This window comes from Vicugna pacos, chromosome 3 (genome assembly GCF_048564905.1).
Source record: "Vicugna pacos chromosome 3, VicPac4, whole genome shotgun sequence".
Taxonomy (NCBI): domain Eukaryota; kingdom Metazoa; phylum Chordata; class Mammalia; order Artiodactyla; family Camelidae; genus Vicugna; species Vicugna pacos.
In genome coordinates this window covers 46,556,800-46,577,024 of record NC_132989.1, presented here as the reverse complement: position 1 = coordinate 46,577,024, position 20,225 = coordinate 46,556,800, and the positions used below count along the sequence as shown (strand labels likewise).

Here is a 20,225-nt window from a genome sequence, read left to right as displayed (position 1 = left end):
GAAAGCTTCATCCTAGTCCTTTTGAAACTTTATTATATACTTTTAAGTTGTTAATATACTAAAACTGTAATATCCTCCACAGCAGAGCCTATCAGACATCACTGGGTCATGAAATTAATTTACTGAGTGGGTCAAAATCAACATTTATTTAACACAATAGTATAGAATGGAAAATATCAATTGCATTGTTCATAAGGCTATGTATTATTTCATAAAACTTTCACTTTTTTTATGCATATACAAAAGCCATTCTCTTTCTACTACACCACAACATTACTCCATCAGAAGAAAGAGGTTAAAATAAGACACATCCTGCTACAGCACAGTCTTAAGCATAGGAAAATATTACTTTCTGCACTGCAGTGAGGTTCATACTCAATTACTTGAAGAAAATCACTTAAGGATGAAAAAAAGATTTAGATTATTTTACCACTTCTATCAGATTATAACTTTATATATAACTAACTCATAATTTAGAAACCATGAACATCTGAAGCAAACATCTACTCTATCATAAATTAATGGGCTCTAAAAATACCTCACATTCTAGGGAAGATTCACATAATTAGTCTCAAAGTTGTAAATATTAGATAAATTCATAAAACTTAACTGGCATATTAAGTCTTGCTCCTTAAAGAATTTCCTAGTTTTCCTCGATTTCAACCATAAATATGACCTTATTCTTACTAGGAATGCTCTTGGTACTGTGCTCAAGTTGTACTTATTTGTGTTATATCAGATTTAAATATATAACAAATTTAATCCATTTCTTAAGAAATACATAGACTTTTTAAAATGCTTCATCATGAAATATAATTTGCTGGGAAATTTATATCACAAAAACAAATCATGCCATGTCTATAAAATGTATGATTTGCCGTAAAGATTAATTTGTCTTAACAGACTTAAGAACTTCATAAAATGCTTTGCTAGTGAGTAATTCTGTACACAGCAGAACTAGATCACAACATACGTTAAAACAACTAAGACTATTACTGCACAATTAGCCTTTGAGGATTAAATAGGCACACTTATAAACTGTAGCATTCTTAATACATAAATTGGATTGACTTATCCAGTACTATTTAGGACAGTCTTTCCAAATTCCTTCTAATACTGAGCTTTCAGTTAATTCATATGTAATGTTTAAGCTTAGGGATCTTCATTTTATTTCTGACTTCATCTGAGATCAGATGTGAATCTAAGACTTTATTGATACTCTGCTTTTACTGGGAAGTATTAGGACTACATCTCAATCCTAAATTTAAAAAACAGTTCTGACAAAGTTCTTGAATGGAATTGTGAATTAATTCTTTCCTTCAACAATGTTTGCCAAGGGAACTGTGAGTAGAGTGGTAAATGTTCCTAGCCTCTGCCCTCATGGAGCAGGCTTCTTTATTCGAGGTCTAGAAGAGTAGTCTATTGGCATGGCAAAGTGGAAAGACAGTACAGGCTTTAGAGAATCTAGGCTTCAAATCCAAGGTCCATATATGCTAAACATTAGGCAAATTTGTTAATCTCTCTAAGCCTTAATCTCTTCCTTTACAAAATGAGTTTAGTATCAACTATTTCACAAAATTATTTCAAAGGTTAAATATAAAAATACCAAAATGTGTCTAGTACAATAGTGAGAACATTACTAAATATTCAAAATATCCACAAACTCTGGACTGGTACAGAGAATCCATTCACTGTCCACTCTGAGACAAAAAACCTTAAATACCATTTCCAAAGAAAGTGAATCAGGAAGGAGGGTATAGCTCTAGTGGCAGAGTGCATACCTAGCATACAGAAGGTCCTGGGTTCAATCTCCAGCAACCTCTATGAATAAATAAATAAACCTAATTACCGCCCCCACAAAAAAAGGAAGTGAATCAAACAGAAAACACATACGATACCATATTTAATCCAATTATTGTGCCAAATATAAGTAATTACCACCTCTTTCTCCATTTTATACTCCTTAACTTGGACTTCTATGTATGTCTTAAAAAAGTTATTTTAAAACATGTGAGCATGCCATCTAGTAACATAAAAGGAGAATTAAAAGTTAATTTTTAAAACCTCATGCTAACCTAAATTTCAGACTATTGTTGCCTAAAGCAAAATTTCGTACAAAATTTAAGCAACAAAAGACTAAATTAATAAAATGGCTAGTCAAAGAAGTTCAGGCACTTACTACAAGACACAAAAAAGGTTAATTTATCAATTACAGCCATGGCAATCCAGTTCACTAACCCAAATATTCATGGATACATAAAAAAGGATGACTTATTTCAATCTCTGAACATTACTTTTAACATAACAATGTTTCAAAGTGTTGCTGCAAGAAAACATGTTAATACAAGTAAAACCATTTAATAGATGCTAAAATTTACCTGTTTGAGTCCTTCATCAGTAAGTTTGTCCTGGTTGCCTACATGAACTTTCTGAAGTAAAGGACAGTGAGAGGCAACCGCAATAATAGAGGTGTCAGAAAGCTGTTTACACCTGTAGGCTGTGTACCTAAGAAGTCCAGGACATTTAAATGCTAGAACACATACGCCAGTATCAGACATACTGCGACAGTCAGAAATGTTGATTTCAATTATATTTTGACTTCTTGATGCAATTTTTTCCAATAATTCATCAGTGACCTAAGAGAGGGGGAAAAAAGCAATAAATTTAACACTGCTAAAAGAAGAAACTTAACTTTCTATTCTTTTATTAAACTGTCCCCGATAATAATTATATTAAAGCATGAAAACCACAATCAAAAAAACTTCTTACTTAATATTAAAGCATAAGAAGAACTGTGATATAATAAAAAATGTGTTTGGTCTTTGTCTCCAGTTCCTGGAACAAAGCTCCTAAAAACCCTTGGAATTTCCTGAGAAATAGGAATGTCTTTTGTTATTCTTAACAAGCCCCTTTTAACAACACCTGAGTTAATTAAATGACTTAAGTTGGGGCCCCCAGATAGCTTTAACATGGGGGCTGGTCACCAGAAAGAACTAACACCAAGTGAACAGAGAGTGGAAACTTTCAGCTCCACATCTGATTTCCAAGGAGGGGAGCAGAGCTGAAGATTGGGTTATAAAAACTCTTGATTCAAAGGGCATCTGGATTGGTGAATACAAAAAAGTGCTGGGAGGGTGCTGTGCCTGGAGAGGCTATGGAACTCCATAGTCTATCCCCCCATAATCTGCCCTACACATCTTTTCCATTTGGCTGGTACTGAGTTATATCCTTTATAATGAACATAAGTATTTTCCTGAGTTTTGATTATTCTAGCAAATTATCAAACCTGAGGAGGGGGTTGAGGGAACTCCCAAACTTATAGCTGGTCAGTCAGAAGTACAGGTGTCTCCTGGGACTTGTGACTAACATACGAAGTGGGGACGTCTTACGGGACTGAGCCCTTACCCTATGAGGTCTGCACTACCGCTAGGAGTTAGTGCCAGAATTAAACTGAATTACTGGACACCCAGCTGGTGTCAGAGAATTTGTTGTTAGAATAGAGAAACACACATTTGTTGTTAGAAAATACCAAGAGATAATAATATACATGTTAGTTTTCATTACTTTAATTCAACCTTCAAACTCACCAAAAACTCCCCACAAACAAAACTGTATTGAGATTTTTGAGTCTGTTCTGTTTTTAACCCAACAAATAATGTGTATCAGTCAACATGATGCATGAATTTTGACTTTTCACAGTTAATATTAGATGGTATCTACCACAGTATATAAATTTCAATTGCTTTACTACTTCTATGAGAATAAATCACATACAACTATACCCATAGCTTGGAAAATACATCATTTGGGGTATCAGCATACCAAAGACTACCTACAAAAGTCCACATCAAAAGGCTTTTCTCAGAAGACTCAACGCTAAATTTAAGTAACCTTAAAATTCATCTGGTGAAAAACTCACATGGCCATCTCAATTTTTAAACAATTTTTTAAAAACCAACTTCTAAAAAAAAAAAAAAAACCAACTTCTATACATTCCCTGCCCGATCATGCTTTCAAAAAAAAGAAAGAAAACAGAGTTATCATTATTCAAGTCTTTTGTGTAAAAACAACAGTGAGAGAAAATGCACATGATGAAATTTAGAAAGGAAGAAAGAAAGAACTGGAGTGTTGAGGGGTACTAGGAGTAAAAACCAAGGTTTTATGCTTGCTGAAAACAGCACACCTCTCTCTTTTTTTTTTCTTTTTTTCCTTTTTTCATCTCCAGAACTATCAGCAGAGGGGAAAAGCTATTCTTAGTCTGAGTTTGTAACAAATAGCTCAGACATCCAAGGGTAATGAAGTAAAGAGCCAGTGGATTACTTCCCATTACCTTTCTCCACTCCACCAGCCACAACTAACTAAATATTCACCATTCCCCCAAACACAAATTTCACAAACTCAGGCAGGTAAATGACTAATTCTATGACTTTTTAACCAATGAGGCAAAAAAAAAAAAAAGAGAGAGAGAGAGAATTTATACATAAATGCTTATTTTGCTTAAAGTGTATTATTATAAACACACATAATACACCACCAGTGGTATGTTGGAGTTGGCTTATATCAAGGTACAAGAGTCTACAGTGTATTGTATACCACTTTCCACATCAGTAATATCACTATATTCAGTGACATCACATTAGTAGCTTGAAATTGGTCATGGTGAGAGTACTTACACCACAGAAACTGGAAAATATTACAGTTCAGGGCTTTTTCTTTGTTCATTTGTTTTTGAAAGCCAACTGTTAAATATTTATCAGCACATCATTATTTACAATATCATGGAAGGATTTAGAGTGGGTTTATGACTGTAATAAAATTCTATTCTTATTGAATATTTTTATATATTTCCAATGCCAATTACTGTCAACCAAGTTTAAAGGAACAATTTTTTTAACATTTTTTATTGAGTTATAGTCATTTTACAATGTTGTGTCAGATTCCAGTGTACACAATTTTTCAGTTATACCTGAACATACATATATTCATTGTCACATTTTTTTCCGCAGTGAGCTACCACAAGGTCTTGTATATACTTCCCTGTGCTATACAGTATAATATTGTCTATCTATTCTGCATATGCCTGTCAGTATCCATAAATTTTGAACTCACAGTCTGTCCCTTCCCACCCCTCCACAAAGGAACAATTTAACAAGTCCAAAAAACTGCTTGTAATAAGCTCTATTAACTATCTTCTTTCCTAATATAATGTATATAATATACATCCTAATATACACCTAATATATCTTCTTTCCTAAGATACAACTATCTTCTTTCCTAATAATATGCCCATATAAACATATTGGGCAGTGGGGCACATTGAAAAATTCATCAAAATGAAAAGTAGAACAAAATGTTATCTTATTACATTCTGCTTCCATTTCTTCATCAAAAAAACAAGAATACTATTATTAAAAGTATAATAATATGATATATTAATAGGGATAATGATAGTTATCAACTCAAAAAACTGTTGTATATATAAAGCTCACAGAACATTATGTACATGGCACACCAGCAGCACTATATAAATATTTGCCATCATTTTCTACTATGAAATAAATATTCACAAAATGACCCCCGCAAAAAGAAAAAGTTTAAAAACTTTTTTAAAAGGTAATAAAAAGGGAGGGGGCAAAAAGCACTAAGACAAAGAGGATTAAGAAACAACCCAAAATTACCAATCCAAACTGAAAAAATATCTCCTTTACCATAAGAACCTAGCTTCAACTTGAATTTGAAAAGAAAAAAAAATACTAAAGCACAGACTTATACAGTCATTTGAACCATTTTGCAAAACTATAACATGAAAGAAGTGATTTCTAAAAAGGAAAAAGGTATTTTTTGAGTAGGTTAAATCGATTGTTTCTTCAGAATTAGATTCCATACCTGCTGACGACTACTAAGATCCAGCTGCTTCCAAAACTGGAAATCTAAACAAAGGTCACGCCAGTACTTGCAAACCAATGATGCAGAAAGGCAACGCTCATCCAGGGATAAATTGGAAAATATCTGTGAATAAAAAAGGAACCACATAAAACATGTTAAACATTTTAAAGGCACACAAAGTTTTTTATCAGTAAGAAAAAAATTAATTTTTTCAAAGACAAAATCATCTTAAGTACAAGTGGCCATTATTACAAGAGTCATTGTTAGGGACTGTCCTAAAGAGGAAGTATGATGTGTAAGGAGTCAAGAACACAGCTAAGAGAGAAAAAAAGCAAACACTTAAATTACTAAAATCATGAATTAAAAAAAAATTATCACCAATTTTACAAAAATAGAAAGAATGGTAAGAAAGTACTATGAACAATTGTATACCAACAAATTAGATAACCCAGCAAAAAACACTTCTAGAAACAAACTACAAAAAATTGACTCTAGAAGAAATAGAAAATTTGAATAGACCTGTAACAAGTAAAAATATTGAGTAAGTAATCTAAAGACTTCCAACAAAGAAAGGCCAAGGGTCAGATGGCCTCAGCAGTGATGTTTACAAAACAAACACAAATCCTTCTTAAATTCTTCTCAACACTGGAGCTTGAGGGAACTCTTGCTAACTCATTCTATGTGGTTAGCATTACTCTGAAAGCAAAGCCAAAGACATCACAAGAAAACTACAGACCAATGTCCCTTATGAATTTAGAGGCCAAAATCCTAACAAAATACCTTTGACCCTTGAAGAATGCAGGGGTTAGGGACACTGACCCCTGTGCAGTCAAAAGCTCCAGTATAACTTATAGTCAACACTCCCTATATGCAGTTCCTCCATATCCATTGTTCTACACCCATGGATTGAACCAACCAAGGATTATGTAATATTACAGTATTTACTGTTGGAAAAACATCTGTATTTAAGACCAGCAGAGTTCAAACCCATGTTGTTCAAGCAAACTGAAACCAGCAGCATATTAAAAGGATCATACACCATGGCCAAGTGAAATTTATCCCAGGAATGCAAAGATGGTTCATCATGCAAAAATTACTCCATTTAACACACCATATTAATAAACTAAAGATTTAAAAAACCAAATCATCTCAATTAATGCAGGAAAAGCATTTGACAAAATCCAGTACCATTTCTTGATAAAAATACTCAGAAAACTGGGAATAAAAGGAAACTATCTTAACATGATAGATGGCACGTATAAAAATCCCAATTATCATTATACTTGATGGTGAAAGACTGAATGCTCTCCCTTGAAATGAGGAACAAGACAAAGATTTCTGCTGTCTCCACTTCTATGCAACATTGTACTGGAGATTCTGGCCTGGCAGATTCTGGTAGTTATGCAAGGAAAAGAAATAAAAAGGTTGGAAAGGAGGAATTAAAATATTCTGTAGTCACAGATACTACAATCTTATATACACAAAGTCCGAAAGAATTTATACACAAAAATTCAGAGCTAGTAAGCAAATATTTCTATAGACCAGCAATGAATAATGAAATAAGAAAGTACTTCTATTTGTAAAAGCATCAAAAAATTCTTTTTTATAGTTTCCATTTTTTTTATATTGAGATTTCCCATTTGTTGGGTCAATGTTACCATATTCTCCTATAATTTGAATAATGTTTCCTTCCATTCTTTTAATATGTTTATGATAGCAGCTTGAAGTTTTTATTTTCTAAGTCTAATATCTGTGTCTACTCAGTTTCTATTAACTGCTTTCTTTCTCACTATAGTTCACATTTTTTTCTGTCTCTTTACATGTCTTACAATTTTTCCTTCAAAACTAGATATTTCATATAACATACTGTAGCAACTCTGGAAGCTGACATACTTTTCAAATTTTTTTAACATTTTTTATTGATTTATAATCATTTTACAATGTTGTGTCAAATTCCAGTGTTCAGCACAATTTTTCAGTCATTCATGGACATATACACACTCATTGTCACATTTTTTTCTCTGTGATTTATCATAACATTTTGTGTATATTTCCCTGTGCTATACAGTGTAATCTTGTTTATCTATTCTACAATTTTGAAATCCCAGACTATCCCTTCCCACCCTCTACCCCCCTGGTAACCACAAGTCTGTATTCTCTGTCCATAAGTCTATTTCTGTACTGTATTTATGCTTTGTTTTTGTTTGTTTGTTTGTTTTTGTTTTTGTTTTTTAGATTCCACATATGAGCGATCTCATATGGTATTTTTCTTTCTCTTTCTGGCTTACTTCACTTAGAATGACATTCTCTAGGAGCATCCATGTTGCTGCAAATGGCATTATGTTGTCGGTTTTTATGGCTGAGTAGTATTCCATTGTATAAATATACCACTTCTTCTTTATCCAGTCACCTGTTGATGGACATTTAGGCTGTTTCCATGTTTTGGCTATTGTAAATAGTGCTGCTATGAACATTGGAGTGCAGGTGTCATCCTGAAGTAGATTTCCTTCTGGATACAAGCCCAGGAGTGGGATTCCTGGGTCATATGGTAAGTCTATTCCTAGTCTTTTGAGGAATCTCCACACCGTTTTCCACAGTGGCTGCACCAAACTGCATTCCCACCAGCAGTGTAGGAGGGTTTCCCTTTCTCCACAGCCTCTCCAGCATTTGTCATTTGTGGATTTTTGAATGACGGCCATTCTGACTGGTGTGAGGCAATACCTCATTGTAGTTTTGATTTGCATTTCTCTGATAATTAGTGATATTGAGCATTCTTTCATGTGCTTTTTGATCATTTGTATGTCTTCCTTGGAGAATTGCTTGTTTAGGTCTTCTGCTCATTTTTGGATTGGGTTGTTTATTTTTTTCTTATTGAGTCGTATGAGCTGCTTATATATTCTGGAGATCAAGCCTTTGTCTGTTTCACTTGCAAAAATTTTCTCCCATTCCGTAGGTTTTCTTCTTGTTTTATTTCTGGTTTCCTTTGCTCTGCAGAAGCTTGTAAGTTTCATTAGGTCCCATTTGTTTATTCTTGCTTTTATTTCTTCTAGGAGAAAATTTTTGAAATATTTTCAAATATTATTATTATTATTCAAATATTTATGTCAGATAATGTTTTGCCTATGTTTTCCTCTAGGAGGTTTATTGTATCTTGTCTTATGTTTAAGTCTTTAATCCATTTTGAGTTGATTTTTGTATATGGTGTAAGGGTGTGTTCTAGCTTCATTGTTCTACATGCTGCTGTCCAGTTTTCCCAACACCATTTGCTGAAGAGACTGTCTTTATTCCATTGTATATTCTTGCCTCCTTTGTCAAAGATGAGTTGACCAAAAGTTTGTGGGTTCATTTCTGGGCTCTCTAATCTGTGCCATTGGTCTATATGTCTGTTTTGGTACCAATACCATGCTGTCTTGATGACTGTAGCTCTATAGTATTGTCTGAAGTCTGGGAGAGTTATTCCTCCAGCCTCTTTCTTTCTCTTCAGTAATGCTTTGGCAATTCTAGGTCTTTGATGGTTCCATATAAATTTTATTATGATTTGTTCTAGTTCTGTGAAATATGTCCTGGGTAATTGGATAGGGATTGCAATAAATCTGTAGATTGCCTTGGGCAGTGTGATCATTTTAACAATACTGATTCTTCCAATCCAAGAGCATGGAATATATTTCCATTTTTTAAAGTCTTCTTTAATTTCCTTCATCAATGGTTTATAGTTTTCTGTGTATAATTCTTTCACCTCCTTGGTTAGATTTATTCCCAGATATTTTATTACTTTGGGTGCTATTTTAAAGGGGATTGTTTCTTTACTTTCTTTTTCTGTTGATTTATCGTTAGTGTAAAGACAAATTTTTTTTTTTAAACCTTAATCCCCTTGGCCTTAAACAGTAGGATCTGAGTTCCCTGCAGTTTGGATGTCTCTGCTCAAGTTTTAATTCTTATCCACATTTCTTTAGCCTCGCTTCCTAGAGAGGTCAACTTGTATCTAAATTGCTTAGTTTTCAGCTAGTTATTTGGGCAAAGATATGCTCAAACATCTTAGGCCTGGCTCTTTAACCTGAGCATGTGATGGAGACAGCACATTCAAGGCTTAGCCAATTCTCAAGTCTGCTTTGGCTTTTGCCTTCTGCTGGATACTCTCAAGTCTTCCCCGTCCATGTACATAGTTTCACAGTAAGCCAAGGATATGTGAAGAGCTTATTATCCCTTTACAGTTCTCTCATTTCCAAGGTCTGCCTATTAAATTGTTGGCTGGTTCCACACTCATCCCAAATGGCACCACAATCTTGAGACCTGCAAATATGTGGATTTTCCCAATTTTTTTTCCTACCAAGCTCATCACTTTTAGTGGACAAATACAAGTTGTTACTCATTGCCCCAAACTAAGTTACCCTAAGACTGCTGATTTTCCAAACTCTTGATTTTTGCCAAAGGTACTGGAGTAGGGGGCACAGTAGGGGCCTCGTGAAGGAGTGGTGTAGACTTCCACTCTTCTTACCTGAGGTTCTAGTAGTTTTCCTGTGAATAAATGTGTCTCAATTCGTTGTCTGCCTTTGGTCAATTTCCAAAGCCCAAATTAGTTTGGGGTAATTTTTCCTGGTAATTTATATGTTTTTTTTTTGTTTTGTTTTTGGTTTGGAAAGGATTCACCAAACTCTTCATAGCCAAAGTTGGAAGTCCCTCTCTTGTGAATATTTTTATGCCTGTCTTCCTCATTTCACAGATGAGAAAATGAAGATTCAGGGAGACTACATCATTTGTTTATAGTTAAGGGACTACATGGTTTTAAAGGGCTAATTTGTCCCTTAACAAGTAGAAGATATATGGAACATGGTCACTGGAACCAAGAAACACCTTGTTTAAAATATGTCTGACTTTGGATAGCACATTCTTTGAACCTTACTCTTCTCTTTTGTGAAAGTGAAGTGATTGTTATAATCAGCAGATAATTGATTATATTTAAGTGGATCTAAATGAGTCTTATTTATTCAGAGGAAAGGAAATTTAATAAGTGGGTAAAGGGAAGATAAAACCAGTACCAGCAAAGACGGATAAAAGTAAAAAAGCAAAATACTAAGCTGAAATATCAATGCATATTTAATATACCTTGCATATGGTTTGTGGTAGGCAACCTGCAAAATTGCCCTCGGTGACCCCATCTCCTGGATTTACATCTGTGTAATCCTTTCTTCTTGAGTGTAACCTGGATTTACTGACTTACTGCTAATGAACACAATATGGCAGAAGAAATAGGATGTTATTTCTGAGATTAGGTTAAAAAAAACTGTGGCTTTCATTAGGGGTGTTCTTGGTTCTGTTGCTCATAGGGAGTGAGCTACCACGTTGTGATCAGCCCTATGGAGAAGTCCGCATGGCATGGCAAGGAATTTAAGCATCTGGGCCAACAGCCAATGAGGACCTGAGGCCTGCCAACAACCAAGGGAGTAAGCTTGGGCAAAAGTGCTCAAGCCCCAGTCAAGCAGCTCAAGCTTGATTAAAACCTCCTAAGAGACCTTTGATCAGAGAGACCCAGTTAAGCAACAGAGAGATTCCTAATCCACAGAAAATATGAAATAATAAGTGTTTGTGGTTTTAAACTACATAATTTGTTAAACAGAAATAGATAACCAACATATGTTTAAATATTCCTGCTCTTGGTTCTGTCATTAAAATGCTATCTTACCTATACCCTAACTCCTCAAAAAGTAACTACTCTGCTCCATGCTGTTTTCTTAACTCATTTAACAAACATCTGTGCACATGTCCCTTGGCTTCTGTGAGAGACACTAAGACATGAGAGTTGTTAACTGGCTTTAAGATTATATAGTCAAAGGCATTTCCGAATTATTTTTGGATAATTTGAGATTCAAGAGAAAGAGCATTTCAAAGATTGCTTTGAAGAAAGGGAACACAGGCCTATAAAGGATTGACCTGGAACAACATTTTTGTTAATTAAAAAAAGAGAAAAAATGACACTGAAAAAAAATTGAGATGGCACTTGCATCAAGCCAGGAAATTGCTTACTTTAACACAGGACTATTAGCAACAGCTTGAACATGACAGAAGTCTAAGCCAAGTAGGTATTCTAAGGCTGCAGAAGATCCAGGGATCTATCATCTCACAGCTTGATGCTCTTTCATCACTACCTTAATTTATAGGGTTTAAGATGACTTACTCTTTTAATCCAGGTGGTCTAGCCCTGGAAAAGGGAAGAGGAAGCAAAGGACAAGTAGCTGCATTTTATAGTGTAACTTGGAAGTTGTATATATTGCTTCCACTCACATCCTATTACCTAACATTTAGTCACATAGCCACCCCCTACCCATAAGAGAGGCTGAGAAATAGTCTCTAGTTATGTGGTAATGTGTCTAGCTAGAATATACTGGGTTCTGTTACTAAAAAGAATGTAAGGATAACAAATGTTGGGAAACAGCAGTGACTTCTAGTAGGGACCTGGGTTGAAAAACAAACTTAATATTCTTGATTTTTTGTGGCAGCTATGGATAACAGAACTAAGCTATTAATTAGCAGAAAATGTACAAGTCATATTACTGATATAATGTGAACTAATCACTACCAGGTCAATATCCAAGAATTACTAAGCCTTGAAAGATTCTACTTTTGACCGGGGCATTGGTATGAGGTATCAGAAGATACTTCAGACTAAAGAAACTTCCAGAGAATGCACTGTTGCTTAATACTTGACCATATACATCCCACAGAATATTACAGTACTTAAAAATCAAATATACCACAACCTACATTTGGCTATTTCATTTCTTGACGAAGAGATCTTATTTGTTACCAGACATTACTACAAAAAGGAGTTAAGGTTTATGAGCAAGCAGGTTGTATGCAAGTTATAGAAATACATGAAAAGAAGTAAATCTATGTAGCTATTTCACATTGACTACCTCCTGTGTGTCAGTTCAACTCCTCTGGCCTTTTCAATTTTTTTCTCATGTACATCATATTTTGCCTCTTTCTTAAATATTCTACTTAGCATTGTCTGCCAAAAGCTTGAAAGTAAAATGTACTAAATAGTCTGTTGAATAAAGCACCATTTAGAAAAACAGAGACACAAAACATTAACTTCTGGTACTTTTCCAACCATACAGCCAAAGAGAAGTCACAAATTCTAAAACTACTTCCTCATCTACAACTTAAAATAATTTCTCACAATTATTAAAATGTAAAACATAGCAAACTAATCAAATTCCAACTATTACGACATAGCATGTTAGTCTCTAGCAAAGTCAGACATTCACACAAAAACAAGTTTTATTCCACAGCCAGTCACAGAATTCAATAAAACCCAAGAGTTGTTTGTTTTTTTTTTTGAAGTATTTTGGGAGGAAACACTATGAAATGATGGGTCCTTCTGACATATCTCCATTATTCTCTGAGCACTTCCTTGCATTCTGGCACAAAATATTCTAGGCTCATCCTATGCTTTCCTGTTCCAGCCCTGGAATCAGTCATTTCTTCAAGGAACAGACTCTTTTTAGAGGCAAATGGTATGTAGAAGCTAAGATCTGGACACTAAGTATACTCACTGTTATTGGGTATTGCAGCTCAAAGACCCTCTCAGAGGGCAGAGTGAGGGGCTGCACATGTAACCAATCTCCCATCACTGCTGCTAGCTTCTCCTACCCCATTTAAAGTCATTACAAAATAATGGCTGTATTTCCCTGTGCTGGATAATATGTTTGTTGCTTCAAGATTCTTGCTAAGTATAAAATAGGATATTGAATCAAAGGTAAGCAACTTTCTAAGAAACTATTATTTTAGTATTAAATGCTTCCATATTTGCCTTCACATATCTTCCCTTACATTCCCTATAATTTATATAACCTGGTATCCCAAGTCGGTAAAGGTTACTCCCCTGACAGCTACTTATTACAAGGCACCAAAATTTATAGACTTCTCAAATGAGAAGAACACAAGTCTTACCTTTTGGTAGCCTGATCTTATTAAGTTAACCAAGATTACTAGGCATTCTTCAACAAAGAAAAATCTTGAACCTGACTTCCTAAGGACACTCCATTTCAGCACTGGCTAAAATCATCCCTAAACTCCAGAGACATAACTTCTAGAATTTATATGGCACTGGAGCCTTAAGTCAAAGCATTTATGAAATGCTACATGTAACTTAGTTCCTCTCACCCACTAGTAAACTACATTCAAAGCTTTTAAAAGTCACATTACTTTTTTTCTTGAGTCCTATTTCCATTGCTTTTATCCTTGTTTTCATATTTGAAAAAAACAGATCAGGCACATAAGCCTTCCTTCCAAGCATATTTTGCTTATAAAAATTCCTTGATCACTAAAGCAACCTGTGGGTAACAGAGCTGTAAAAGAACAGATTTAATACCTATTGACACAGTATCAGAGATGCACACATGGTGAAGCAGTTTTTTAATGGTGGTGATGGATTCTGAGTCTCTGACCTGGTTTCCTTTGGAAAGGAAAAGTCTGCTGACAGAGAGCAAAACATCTAAACATACAGCACACAAAGCCTCTAAAATTTAAACGTAGATCTCAAAATACCCAGTTACTTGAATAGCAACTACTTAAAGAAAAATATTCCATTGCTATCACTTGATAAAACTGTTATTGTACTTTCAGTATATAAAAATCTAATTGTGATATCAGTAAGTAAGATTGCTTAAAGTTATAAAGGCAACAGGTGGCAAAGACTGAAGGTAGCTTATTTGATCCCAAAAAATCCATTAACCAAAGATCAAATGTAACTGGCTTAAGTACTCAAGAAAATGCTATTCCCAAAGCTGACCTCTGAAGAGCCATTCCCTGCTTCTCAAATTTCTTATATTTAAAGACACAATTCAACCCTGCAGACCCAATTATAAAATTAACCTCTGACTCATAATGGTTAGAAGTTGGCTGGTATAAGTTTCCCCCTACCTCCCAATTCAGGAATCTCTTTCATAAAATCTCTGAGAGATTATTCAAGCCCTCTTACACCATATACTGAAAAGATCTCTAGACCTGAAAACACTGAGTGGAGTTCCAGCCCAGGATCTGCCATTCACTATGTAAAATGTCTTGGGGTAATCATTTCACTTCTCCAGGCCTGTTCCTTCATGCCTAAGAAGTAGGGAGTGACCAGATGACCTCAAAGGTCTCTTCCTGTTCTGAAGTTACATAATTATGATTTCCAATGAAGCTCACTATTTCAAGAAAGAATTCATTTCATTTTTACACAGCTCCTACAATTAGAAAGGACTTTCTAACTTTTCAGATATTCACATTCTTCAATCTTGAAATTCCACTTCTTGCAATCCACTCTAAGAAAAAAAAAATGACCACACGTGCAAAGAAAACATCTATTAGCATAAATTGGAAAAATCCATTAATAGAGAAATAAATACAGTATGATATAACACTATGTGATGCTATACAATAGTTTTAAAAAAATGAAGGAAACGATATACTCACCAATAAGGAAAGAACTCCAAATCATACTATTAATGAAAAAAAATGCAGAACTTGTACATTTTGATGCTATTTATGAAAGATGTTATGAAGTTTTACACAGGCTTTCTACAATGATAAAAATATTCTGATCTGCACTGTCCAGTACAGTAGCTACCAGCCATACATGACTACTGATCTCTGAAATGCAGCTATTGTGACTGAGAAATGAATTTTAAATTTAATTTAATTTTAACTACTTTAAATAGCCACATGTGGCTAGAGGCTACTGTATCCCACAGTACAGGTCTAGAAGAACAATCTAAACTGGTAACAGTGGTATAATTACCTCTGTAAATGAAACTAGATGGTAGGGTAGGGGTGAATCAAGGCAGACTTTTGCTCTACCTACAGTATTTGAATGTTCTAAAGCAAGTAATACTTATAACTTACATAAACATAAAATTTAAAAAGGTCTTTGATATTGAGCCAAAAATCTGCCTCTGAATCACTACAGAAAGATTTTAGTTTTTGTTCTGCTTTTGCCATACCTAGAAAAAAATAAGCAAGTATGGTAGTTTGAGTCAACTTCCCTAAAAACACCCTTTAAAACACATTTCCTCACTTTCCTCCAAACTCTCTTCCCTTCACATCCCCTTTTTCTGCAACTATAGTAACTTCTGGAACAAAGGATGCAGCAATACAATTATTACTATCGACCCATTATCAAGGCATACTTTCTAATGGGGATAATGGCTTCGGTAAACACTGAAAACCTTCTATCTCAATTCATTCCAGACAGTCCAACTCACTCTGTGCCGAAAACCACTAGAACTATGAAACCCACACAGAGTATCTTTATCCAAGTTTCTGATACAAGTAATGGAAATCTACATGTCTAAATAATCCAACACAACAAGGGAAGTCCAATGAGTGATTTCCAAATGTTCCTTAAACCAAGTTTTCAACAGTTCCTAGTAAAAATGTGGAAAAGAACAATGTAGCAGACAAAATAAACTTATTCTATAGGAATTGTATTTATTATGAAATCATATCCTTACTACTTTTTGTATGTTTTTATATTAAAATGTTCTCCACCTCATGAAATAATGATTTAGGCAGAAAGTAGTAAGTACCTGGTTTTTGTTTTATTTTTAAACAGTCTTACTTGCCAGATAACAAGATAGCAATCAAACCTCTATACCAAATATTTGCTGATATTTAGTTTGTTCACATCATCTACTAATTTAAAGGATTGAAGAAAGTTCCCTTTGCCCTAAAATGCACACCCTGAACATATAGAGGTGGCAATTACTTCTCCAAAAACACACCTCATTTTGATACAAGGAAAAGTTAAGTTTCCCCACTCCTTTACTATATTATTTACAAGAATATTGTATCATAATAAAGATCCAAACATACAGGGTTATAAACATGTAAAAAGTCTAATCAAAATATATCGTTGACAATAACAATTATAATTGATGACAGTTACTTCAGTAACAATAAAGTAGCCAAATTCTTTTGGTTAGTTTTAAATATCGTCCACACTGAAAAAGGAGGTTTATATTTACTAAGCTCCAGAGAGTTGCAGGGGTGAGGGTGGGAGAGAAGGGAAAAAATAACTTTTTAATAATAATTTACTACAAACTGTCACATAATTAAGTTTATCACTAGCACTGACAAAATTGCAAATTTTACTTAGTAGTTGAAAGTGACACAAAGCTCCCACAGGACACCTACCTCTTCTCCATCCATCCCCTCAACAAAAAAATACTTTTGTCTTTACCTTCTGGTAATCTGTATGCTGTTATGTAAGGGTTAAAATGTAGAAAGGCAATAAAACATAGCATAATAAAAGAGTTTTCGAGTCAGGCAGGCCTAAATTCCCCAGATCTGCCCATTACTGTCTGTCTGTGACCTTGGGCAAGTCATTCAACCTCTTCAAGCACCACTAGCTTGTAAGCTCCGTAAAAGCAAAGACCACTTCTGCCTGACTTAACAGCTGAAGGCACCTGGCACTGAAATACCAGTTTCTTCATGTATAAACTAAGGAGGTGAACAATATTTCTCTCACAGCATTAACTGAAGGATTAAATGAGATATTATGTATATAAAGCTCTGGCACAGTGCCTGATCATGGTAAACGTTCAATAAAAGTTAACTGTTATTGACATCAACTAACAGCTATCAAACCTGAAAGTACTGTTCGAAGACTTTCAAACACTACCATACAAAGTAAGCGTAAACTGTTAGTAAGTGTAAACTGCTCAACTTACAAAAAAATACTTCACACAAAACCTATGAGTAGTTTCCAAACCACTGGGCTGGGAATCTAATAATAGATGAACCCTGAATTGTGTGCAACAGACCCGAGCTATTAAATGACACTCGGTAGACTCCAAGTTTTTCTACTTCAAAACACAAGCCATGAGCATCCTTCCCATTGGCTTCCCAGTCTCCCCTTCGGACGTCTTGGGCTGTCAGGGAACCCCCTCCTCCGCGCTTAGAGGGAGGAGAGAGAAAACCTAGGCGGAGGCCAGGGTTGGGGGAAAGCGCGCATCCCTGCGCCACTCGCCCAGACCCACCTTGAGCAGGATGGATGGCGGCAGCTGGTTGATGTCTGGGGTTTCGTGGGGTGGCTCCCTGTGACAGTCGCAGGGGTTTTCGGGGGGTTCTTGACAGTCCGAGTCGCCGCATTCGCGCTGCTGCTGCTGCTGCTGGGCGGGCGAGGGGGCGGTGCCCCCCGCTCGGACAGCGTCCCCGCCGGCCTCTGTTGGGGCACCTTCCGAAGTGGGAGAGGAGCGCGAGGGGCAGAGAGGCTGAGGTGGCTGCTCCGGGCCCTGGCAGCAGCCGGCGTCGGGGGGCCGCGGCGGCGAGGCGCCTCCCCCCGCAGGGCCTCCTCCTCCGCCGCCGCCGCTGCCGCCGCCGCAGGCCCCCCCGCCACAGCGGGGCTGCTTACAGGGGGTGCAGGCGGGGACCCCGGCCCCCTTCCGCTTGCACACCATCTCGGGGGGCGTGGGGGGTTCGGCCGGCGGCGGCGGCGGCGGCCCCCGGAAGAGCTGCAAGGCGGCGGGCGGCCCCAGGAAGCGCACGGGCCCCACGCTGGCCAAGAAGAGGCTCCGGCCCTGCTGTTCCCAGGCGGCGGCCGCGGCCAGCCCCAGCTCTTTGCAGCAGGAGGCCGGCGACGAGGCCGAAGCGGCGGCGGCAGCGGCGGCAGCGGCCGAGGATAGCAGGAAGCGGCGGGCAGCGGCAGCGCAGTCCTCGGCAGCCAGGGCCGCGTAGCGCCGCGCCAGGTGCTGCGAGGAGGCGGCCGCGGCGTAGGCCCCGTCCCGCGGCGACAGCGAGAGCGGCGGCTCCTCCTCTAGGCCGGCGGGGGCGGGCGCGCCGGGACTGTGCACGATGAAGCAGAGCATGCAGGGCCCGCGGAAGAAGCAGTCCCGGCTCCGGGGCGCCGCCGGCTGAGGGGGCGCCTTGGCCGGGGTCCGGCGAGGCAGCTTGAGGAGAGGGCGGCGGCGGCGGCACCAGCTGCAACAGCGAGGCCTCTTCTGGCTCGGGCGGTTACGCGGCTCCTTCGAGAGAAGGTGGCCCATATAGAAGGCCCCGAGGAGGGGGACCGGGACAGGGAAGTAGGGAGGCCCGGAGAGCCGGGCTCCCGGCAGCGGGGCAGGCCTCTCACTGGCTCGGCCTCGGGCCCGCGGCGGGGTCGCCCGCCCTGCGCACACACACGCACACACGGGCACACACGCGACGGTGGGGGGTGGGCGTCAGCTGCGGGCCGGCCCAGCGCCCGATGGGGGCTACATGCTTTGCCCCGGGAAGCCGGGAGAACGATGGGCGCGAGCTTTGGGGACGCGACGGAGGGAGCGAGCCTGCCGGCTAGGCGACCAGTTCGAGCCTGGCCCGCCGACTCAGTCAGTCAGTGCAGCGGCAGGGGTAACGCGGGGTCCGGCTGGGACCATTTTAACTGCGGCTCCGCCGGTGGCGCGCGTGCCCGCGACACAGCTCAGAGCCGCAGGAGCGCGCGGCCCGCTCGAGGAGGGGGCGGAGCCGCGGCGGAGGCGCGCTCGGGGTGGGGGCGCGGGCGTCCGGCTGCTCACCCGGGACGGCCGCTAGGCAGGGATTGCTGGGAGGCGGGCCGGCGAGGGTGCGGGGCTCGCGGGGCACGGCGCGCGCCCCTCCCTCCGGTCGCCCAAGGTTTCGTGGAGCCCATGCCCCTCTTGTAGGGCGGGAGGAGACGCTTCCGAGCCAGCTGTGTGACATCCGTTTGCACAGCCGCGCTGACGTCTGTAGGTGTAAGTTCAAGAACTGCCATTGGCCGGGAGCCGCTCGACTCTTTCCCTCATCCCCACCTCCCGACTCAGAGACCGGAGCCACCAGGGAAGGGTAAGCCTGGTTCCGCCGGAAGGCCGACCCGGGTCCTCGGCGGCCCCCGGGGTGGAGTGGCAGATGCGCGGCCCTGGGCTGGTGCGGACCCGTGCTCTCCCGTGAGGGGTTAATGAGTAGTGCCGCGCCGCTCCGTTTCGCCACTTGTTTTCATACTTGTTGCTTGAGGCCGACTACTGACTTTCCATAACTTTATTTCAAAATGAAAGTGTATATCAAATTATCTTTACACGCCAGAAGGTTAAACAGCTTCTCAACCTAGTGAGTCACCCAATATCTCAGGGCGCTAGACTTTATTGCTTGCACCCTCGGAGTCCCCATCTGTCCATCCATCATATACAGTACTTTAAAAATGTGCAGTGCCTGCTATATGATGAACTGTTCTAGGGGGACCCTGAAGACCCAGGTGAGAAAGAAAAGAGGAAGTATGCTTTGCAGACAACCCTTTGGAAGGTTTGACTGTAATGAGACCATAGAGATAAGGCAGTATCTAGAGTGTTACCTGGTGTTGAAAGGTTAGT

At 38.7% G+C, this 20,225-nt stretch overlaps 1 protein-coding gene across 2 annotated transcripts in view; it reads right to left on the bottom strand.

Moving 5' to 3' along the window:
* FBXL17 (F-box and leucine rich repeat protein 17) overlaps positions 1 to 19,171 on the bottom strand; it is a 433,532-nt gene extending 414,361 nt beyond the window's left edge. For both annotated transcript variants that reach the window (XM_006207989.4, XM_072958311.1), the window contains exons 1-3: positions 17,907 to 19,171; positions 5,887 to 6,009; positions 2,379 to 2,636 (exon numbers count right to left, since the gene is read on the bottom strand). In XM_006207989.4, coding sequence (XP_006208051.2) covers positions 2,379 to 2,636; positions 5,887 to 6,009; positions 17,907 to 18,911 — 1,386 coding nt within the window. In that variant the 5' untranslated portion in view covers positions 18,912 to 19,171. The remainder of the gene's footprint in view (positions 1 to 2,378; positions 2,637 to 5,886; positions 6,010 to 17,906) is intronic.
* Positions 19,172 to 20,225: the final 1,054 nt, after the last annotated feature.